Here is an 8786-nt window from a genome sequence, read left to right as displayed (position 1 = left end):
ATAGTATTAGGACTTCGTAACATTTAACTTAGTATGTTATAAAGGATGTTTAAAAGCCAACCTTATACTTAAAATAAGACTATGTTTGTTACTTAATACAAAGTTCGTTTTGTGAAGAAAGTTGTGCTAATAACTCAATCATTTAAGTCTAATTTGTCGTAGTTTGTTTTTCATTTAAATTGAGTTAATCAAATTAAAGTATAACCAGTATTTTATTCGACTATCTTCAATATTGCTGTGATGTCTAGTGCTTTTCTAATAAAGTGTATAAAACGCTTTCGTTTACGCTTCGTGTTATCTTTAAACAATTTGTTAAAAAAGTAAATAATTTTTATAACATAAAAAGCGAAATTTTAATTGATATTAATAAGAAATAAATAACAAGCAAACGAAAGCCACTCACTGTTGCTCACGCTTACGTCATTCTTTTACGTCGGTCTGCGTCAGTTTCTGTTAGTTTTATTTAATTTGATAAGAAATCCAACTAACAAATGATTTTTACTGCACGCTTAATTTTTATTTCCACTTACACAACAACGACAGTCTAGTACAGGGGTCGGCAAAGTGCGGCCCGCGGGCCAATTGCGGCCCTCAAAGACAAAATATGTGACCCGCGAGACATTTTCCAGCTAAAATCATACTTTTTAAGAGTATAATAAAAATAAAAGTTTTTAAGGTAAAAGCATAAAATTTGGCTATTATTTAAGCTATAACACATTACTAGTGCTTTTTTTTTTCAGTTTAAAATAGTTTAATCGTGGTGATTATTGCAGTTATTATATAAAAACTGCGACCCGCGAAGATCTATATAGTGCGGCCCGCGAGCATTTAATTCACAAAAAATTGGTTTGCGACTTATAAAAGGCTGCCGACCCCTGGTCTAGTACTACACGTTAATGCAATTTCTAAATTTATTACTTTACAAAAAGCGTTTAAAAGATTTAGTACGTTATTTATACATTTTTAATAATAATTTAAGTATTAATGGAGCTAAAAAACTGTAAGTGAAAAGTATTTTTAGGAGATAATAACGAAAAACAGTTGAGTTCATATAGATTGTTTGTATAAAATTGTTTGTTAGCTAAAACGTTTTTTATTGTTTAAATACTATTTTAGTATGAGTTTATATAAACAATTGTCATTACAAAACAAATCTATAGCTTATATAATGTTGTTTTATGGATTTTTTTCATATAACTTAATATAATGATGTTACGAAACTTAATATAATTTATACTTAAAAATAGTTTTTATAATTTCAACTCATTGCAATACAAAAACTTTGTAAACTGTAGATCTTGAGGGTAATAGATCAGAACCGTAACTAAATCATTTAAGCATGTATACAATTAAACAAAACAACTCTTAATTTCTATGGATTGACTTTGTATTTTTTTTAAATGATGCAAAAACTATCTTGGTAAAACTCAGATAGAATATGTACTTATTTTAAAAACTTCCATTACTGTAAACTTTTTTAAAGCTACATGTACAAATAATAAGTACACTAGCCAAGTTATACATTAATTGTATTAAATAGCAAGTCAAATATAACTTTACAAATTCTCGTGTTACCTAATTAAATAATTATTTTATGTTATACCTAGTGTACCTTCAATTTGCTATTTAATAGACTTATATACTAAAAATTTTGACAAATAGATTCTTTTTTATTGATAAGAAAGCTTTGTTAAAAAATGGTTTAGTATAAATAAAATGTCTTTTTAAACATAAACAACAGTGATAAATAAAAACACTCATAAACAAAATAAAAACATCTAATGTAAACCGAATAAAAATATATTGTTTATATCTCAAGGAATGTATACGCAAAACGAATAAATAGAGTAAGACTTTTAAATTTTACTTAGAATACTGATAAAACTTAGATTATTGTGTATTTTTACAAATTTCTAACATTTACAATTATTTTTACTCTTAAAAAGTTGTTATTAACAAATAAAGTAAAATAACTATTTTTGCAAACTTTTATAAAATATAAGCTATTATTTTTATGGTGTTTAAATACTATTTAAAACAAATTATGGGTAATGCCAACAAAAACATGCTATTTTCAGCAGTAACTCTTATTAAAAATCACAAGGTAATATAATTTCCTAACAAATTCCACGTAAACAACAATTCAAACTTATTGTATAACAAACAATATTCATCACAGTTCGTCCTTCTCGTAAACAGGCATGTTCTTCAGTCTTTCAACAAGTTCGTCTCTCACTTCGAAATCCGTGATTATTCTCATCAGCACGTTGGCGTCCGCTTTTTGTTCGGATAACAAAAGTTTCAATTTACCGACGTCCGACGGTTCAACGAGGTTTTGCTCGCTCAACTGTTTTATCTGTTTAAAAATAAAACGTATATAAAAAATATTTCAGCTTGTGAGTTTAAAAGGATTTAAAACGGTTACAATTAATGTGGTATGCTTAGTTTTTTCTTGAATTTCTACAAAACTATAAATTGTAGTTATCACAATACTGGTTTCAGCCTACAAATATTTTAAATTTATCTAAATAATATATATATATATATATATAACAAGTCATAAATTATAACATTACGCATAAAAATATTTCAAAATATATGCTTTGAAAACAATCTAATTTATAAAAACTTTATTCTTTAGTTAAACCTGTTAAAAAGTTTGATAAGATTTGGGCAAATCTAAATAGTAAAATCTAAATTTGCAGTGTTCAAACGAGAATATACTGTTGCTTATTGTACAAACTTTCTAAAAACTAAAAAATTAAACAACTACGCACTGCTTTGCTTTTATTTGTTAAAGTTTTAATTATTTGGTAAATCTTTTAAACAATAACAGTTAAACTTCTGATAACAAACTTAAACAAAATTTAATGCACGTCCGTTTAAGAATAGTATATATACTATATTATTAAAACCAAGTTAAAATTTACGTTTACATTTTCATAAAAAAATTCAAAAACTGTAACTTTAAACTGAAAAAACTAAAACAAACTATTCAAATAATTTTAATAAACATCTTACCATAAATCAAAATAAAATTTAGTGTAAATTTTCTAGAGAACAAAACAAGTATTTAATAATATAAAGAAATGAACTTAGAAATATAAAAATTTAAATATAAACAAACTAACTAGTATTTGATGAAACGTTTTCAGTGCTGACTCCTTATTCAACAGGTCTCCGCAGAGATCGCTCAAGTTGTCCAACGATGTGACCACTTCGACGATTGTGTCAATAGAGTGGTGCGAAGATAGTAATTGCGTCATTTTTTCACACACGTTGTTTTTCAGTAAAACTTCAGTTACGTTCGTTCTGCAGATATAGTTGAATTTTTTGGTTTTGGAAACATTGAATTAAATTTTATATTTCATTTATTTGAATTTGTTTCATAATTATAACTCCTACTTTAAACTTAGTAATCGATGTAGCATGCAAAAAATGTATTAGCTAAATTTGTGCTGTAGAAGTTGAACGTAAAAAATACTTAAAGTATCAGTATATATAGTATAAACTAATAACTTTTTATCTTCAACAGGTGAAATCTCAAAGTAGAGGTCAGAAATCAGTTGAACGGATTTTATCAGAAGTTTTCTGTCCGCTTGCTGAAAATTAAAATTATTATTACTAACACCTACATAACACATTTAAACACAAATAAATATATAACTTAAATCATCATTTTAAGTCATTAAAAATATGCGCATTGGTAATGCATAAAAAGAATTGCACATTAAAGCTGTTATGAAATTGGCTTTCGAACAAACTTTTTGCACAAATTTCATTAAGTAGGAGAACCCGTTTTGTTCAAAGAAAATTTTTTGAGCAGGCGGGTAATTTCTCAAAAGGCATGAGATTGCAAATAAACATTTCCTCTCAACAGCGACATCGCCCGGATTTTTGTCAACTGTTTTAAGCAGCTCGGCTAATACTCCATGTTCCATCATCTGTTTGTAAATACAAGTAATTAAATATAGAACTATGTGAATTAGAAAACTGTTTAAAATGTACAAATATAAGATATATATATATATATTACAGCTTATATATTGTAGAGTATGGACAGTCTTTAAAAGATTCATTATGAGTATAATAGATACAGGTGATTTTTCATTTATTTTTAGGTAAGGATGATTTTCTGCTCTGATACTCTTAGCTAGAATGATAGTTTTTAGCACAAGAACAATTGCAATTTAATTTTAAGATAGTTTTTTATGATATTTCTTTTTTTTCGATAAAATTTCTATGGTGCTTATTAGTGTTTTGTATTTTTCTTTTTGACATTTAAATTCTTTAAACACAAGTGAAATTCAATAAAAATATGTAATTTACAGTTATTTATACTAACTGAGTTTTTCTAAGTAAAGTTTAAAAATACAATTTTACATTTTGAACAAAACATTATTTGAATAACAGTGGGAATTTAATGATAAGTGCGTATTCAAAAAGGAGGAGTTTGAATCTTTTTTACTTAATTGCATTAAAAACTACTTTTTTGTGTAACCAAATTAAAATTTAAAAAAATATCATGTGTTGAAACAAAATTTTGGTACACAAGGAACCGCGTACTTGGTATTTCAATAGAAGCCAATGCTTCCATAAGATGCATAAAATCATCATTTTACAAATTTTTCACATATTTCAAACCTGTTTTTTAACTTGATCGTTTCCCTGCATGATGACTCCTGCGATGTGAACCGCTTGAGCCCTGACCTCACTGCTTTCATCTGCGAACATCTCCATTGTTCTGCGAGCTCCGTCCATCTTCAGAAAGTCAACTGCGAAGTCGATCTGTGTGTTTGGTAAGAATTTCTTACAAAGGGTTATCATTCTTAAATATAAAAAATGTGTGGAGCTTCTTTTATTTTTATTTACTTTTTTTTTACTTATGTATGAAATGTAAATTAAGTGGTAGGAGTTAAATATGCACAAAGGGACACTTTTTCATGAAAACACTTTTGCGCGGGTTTTATTTAATTTTTTTTATTGGTTTAAAATTTTTATTTTTGTATTTTTACTACCACTGTTACCCCTATCCCTTACCCTCGGTCAATAACATTTTTGTTTTATTAATTAATTTTCATTTCTTTTCTTTTATTATTAATAGTAATTTTTATTAGTTTTTTTAAAAGTTATTTTTACTACCATTGTTACCTTAGCCCTCGGTCGGTAACTTATTTCTTTTAATGATATGTATTTATTGCAATAGTATTTATGCAAAAATGAATCTTCCTGCAAAAGTGACCCTTTGTGCAAAATCGTCTTAGTGCAAATTTGACCCGTTTCCAAAAGATAAAGTGTAAATAGTAAACCCTAAACTGTTAAAAAATAAATTAAAACCAAAACTTTTTTGGGGTGTTTTTAAAAACTTAATTCAAAGATTTTATAACAAAAAAACTCTTTTTATACTAATAATAGGTATAAATTTTTATAATAGTAAAATATATTTGTAATAGGTACACGAATTTTAAATGTTAATGCGTTGGTAATGATGCTGGAAGTTTTTTTGTACATTAAATGTTAAACTTATATCAAAAATAAACTATTCTTTGTAAGCCTAAAAAAATTCTTATTACAACTTTAGTTAAACATTCAGTATATACACTCTTTTATTTCCAGTAATCAACTCACCTTGTGCAGATACAACAAAACAACTTTAAATATGTACTATATTTATCGAACAATTTTATTGCTTACAATATCAATTAATTTAAATTCATTAAGTACATTTAAATAAACTAATTTATATATAAGTAAAAATAGTTTAAAAAAAAAGTTTCACCTTGTGCAGATAATCCTGCAGGTTTTCAAGAGCTTCCAGCCTCGTTTTCACATCCTTCTCAGCGTTCGTTGCCACATTGAAGTGATCCTTCATGATGTCGTACACCGGCTTCTCCTCCACTTCCAGCTCCTTCAGCTCTGCGCGGATTTCCTCGATGGTGCGGAACTTCTTCTTCACGTCGGATTCTCTCTGATATGATTTCAATTTGACTGAGTTTTAAATGTTTTGAATAAAGGCAAACTTGTTTCAGTTTTGGTGTTGAACTTTCAACAGAAAGAACTTATTCGATTTTGTATTAACGTTCAATAAATACTAAAATAAAAAACTGAATCGCAAGATCCGACTAACTACATAAAATTATATTATCCAAGTACGCTATGACAGCATCACGCTTTGCAACTAGTATGTAGCAGTTATAACTACTTGTACATGTATGTTAATTTTATGATAAAAAAATAAAACAACTTCAACTTAGTTGTTTTTATAAACAATTTGAAAATTGCATTCAAAAAATTTCAAGTTCGTTAATGATATAAAATACTTTTTTACTAAAATATTAGTGTTTCAAAATTTGAAGGATTCAAGTATAAAGTCGCTGTTAAAATTATTTATAAATTGAATAATACATCCACTTTTATTTTAGATTAATTGCAAATATATTGTTTACAAAAGTTTGAATCATCAAAATAACATGACTCTAAAATTGTCAGCTTTGGAAAATTTCATAAAAATTATAACAGTAAAACTTTACTCTAAACTATAAGTGAAAACAATGATGAAAAGATCCAAAAACAAATAAACAATATTATTCAATAAACTCAGTATTTCTGTTTATTAAACTTATCATTAATATATAGTACAAATTATCCAAAAATTTAAAACTATTTTGATTGATTAAACTTCTTTTCAATTTTAACCACTTAAGTTTTTTGAAATTTTAGGTTACAACAATAGGTTAAATAACATTATGTTAAAAGTAAAAGTATATACACATAAAATTATGTTATATTAAAAACAGTGTAAAGTTTTTTGTATGTCTTAACTTGATACAATTTCCTATATGTTTGGCTATAGAAATGAACGGTAGGATTATGTTAATTATTGTAAACATTTTTTACTATTATGCAAGTTTTTTCACTCTAGCAATTATTACATACAAATTATGCACAGTGGCTGGCAAGCGGACATTGACCAATATTGACTAATCGAACATGTTGACTAAAATATTAAACCTAGAGATTTTTTAGAGCCGGGTTCCTTTTTTTTAAACCTAGGTTTGGTTTTTTCCTACTAAGTATATTAAAACTTACATCAGGTTGTTAAGCAGCAAGTTTTTGTTGTTTAAAAACAACTTGAAAAATCCTAAAAAACTTGTTATAATTAAGGCCTACAGCAACTGCTTAAAACACCTTAAAAGTTTTATAAAAACATTATTTTAATCTTTTCTTTGGTTTAGTTTTAATTAAAAAAGTAGAAATTCTCTTAAATTTTAAACAAAAAGTATATTATTTCTCATTTAAAACAAATGCCATTCTTTCCAGAAACTGATTGGTGTTTTTAAGGCAGATAGCGTATTTTAAAGGGTTAGATATCTCAAAACATCCATTGCAGAAATACTTTATTTAACTTTTTAGTACACATGACCAGATATATATAAAAAAAATTAGAAAAATTTCTATTTATTGGTAAAATAACTGTTTAAAAAAGTTTTTTCAAGCAATATTTTGACGCTTTTTTATTTCATTAATTAATTACAACTTTTTTATAAATAGGTATTTCAAGTATCTTTCCTATATTCCATATAGAGGGGAAAATTAAAACAGCGAAAAAAGACTATTTCAATTAAAATCTATCTCCTTTTACATTTTTCAAGCAATCTTCTTCAAACTTTTACAGTCTTATCTTCATAGAACAACAAAAAAACCTTACTTTAAAATTAAAAGAAAAATTGTAAAATTTTCTTTTTTTTTGAAAAATATTTTTTTTTTTAATTTTTGTTATAAAATTTTTATTTTTTTCAAATTACTAAAATTCTAAAATAACGTTTTTTTCCTTTATTATAAGGAACGTTTCCTGAAAATTTGAAGAAGATTGCTTGAAAAATGAAGGAGATGATAGATTCTTAGTTAATTTTTAAATTTCCGTAAAAATTAACCCCGAAAAATTTGTGGTCCATACGTTTATATTAAAAAATAAGAAAAAAAATAAATATCACAAAAGTTAAATGACGTTTTTGAAGTCTATAAAAACTGGCTTGTAGTTTGTACTTAAAGCTTTCATATAAAAGCCAAAGATAATTTTTGTAAAAAAAAAGTATTGGACCCCCCTTAGGGCCTTAAGTAGTTTTTACACTGTAAGAGGCACAAACTTGTTGGAAAAAAACTCACGTAATTTCTGAAATACTTAAAGCAGAAAACAACAAAACCGATTTGAAACAAAAAATTAAGTTCTATTAATTTAATACCTAGTTTGATATTATATTTAGAAAATTATTGTTTATAGTCAATAAACCCCTTTTCTGCCCACTGTACTTTACACAAAATATACTTTTCTATTTTGCTCTGAGATTTAAAACTGTACACTAACCTGTTCAGAACTGGCAACATCGTTAAGAACTTTGAGCTGTTCTTTCATTTTGGCCATGTTCAACGCAGCCATTGCACTCCTGAAACATATTAACATTAAACATTACCTAATTTATTAATATTTTTTTAACTTAAAGTTACTGGCAATTATGAACTTGAAACATATTCTTACTTATGTTAAATAAACTATCTAACCTATTTGTGTGATAAGGACATACTTTTTCCAAGTTTATTAGAGTAATATTTCTAACTGATAATTTTTTTCTGTCACTGTTCTTAAGTCCGTAGGAAGTTCGCCATATTTTTTACAAGTTGATCTTATTTTATAGAGTTTTTTCTAAGCTTTAAGATGCTTTTTATCGTTTTAAAAATTTTTATTTATTTTATTAGATTTGACCAGTCAAAATCGGGCCGAATAATAG

The 8786-nt window shown here is 26.3% G+C and overlaps 1 protein-coding gene across 1 annotated transcript; it reads right to left on the bottom strand.

The window, feature by feature from the left end:
• Nucleotides 1–2173: 2173 nt before the first annotated feature.
• LOC145840943 (nucleotide exchange factor SIL1-like) lies at nt 2174–8438 on the bottom strand. The gene is made up of 7 exons (XM_082948302.1): nt 8366–8438; nt 5780–5968; nt 4645–4788; nt 3765–3944; nt 3520–3602; nt 3132–3312; nt 2174–2356 (listed from the first exon to the last, which is right to left on the bottom strand). Exons 1-7 carry the CDS (start codon nt 8435–8437, stop codon nt 2174–2176), a joined length of 1032 nt encoding a protein of 343 aa, XP_082804428.1. The 5' UTR covers nt 8438.
• Between the last annotated feature and the right edge of the window lie 348 nt (nt 8439–8786).

The sequence above is a fragment of the Thalia democratica genome, chromosome 1 (genome assembly GCF_965202585.1).
Source record: "Thalia democratica chromosome 1, ktThaDemo2.hap1.1, whole genome shotgun sequence".
In the NCBI taxonomy this organism is placed as follows: Eukaryota; Metazoa; Chordata; class Thaliacea; order Salpida; family Salpidae; genus Thalia; species Thalia democratica.
Note: the sequence above shows the minus strand (reverse complement) of the source record. Positions and strands in the feature narration are given on the sequence as shown.

Coding starts and splice junctions, on each gene's coding strand:
- LOC145840943 (XM_082948302.1), bottom strand. CDS start 8,437: ATGGCTGCGTTGAACATGGCCAAAATGAAAGAACAGCTCAAAGTTCTT. Junction 3,603..3,764: donor TAATGAAATTTGTGCAAAAA/GTTTGTTCGAAA, acceptor TTTAATTTTCAG/CAAGCGGACAGAAAACTTCT. Junction 3,313..3,519: donor TCACCTGTTGAAGATAAAAA/GTTATTAGTTTA, acceptor CTATATCTGCAG/AACGAACGTAACTGAAGTTT.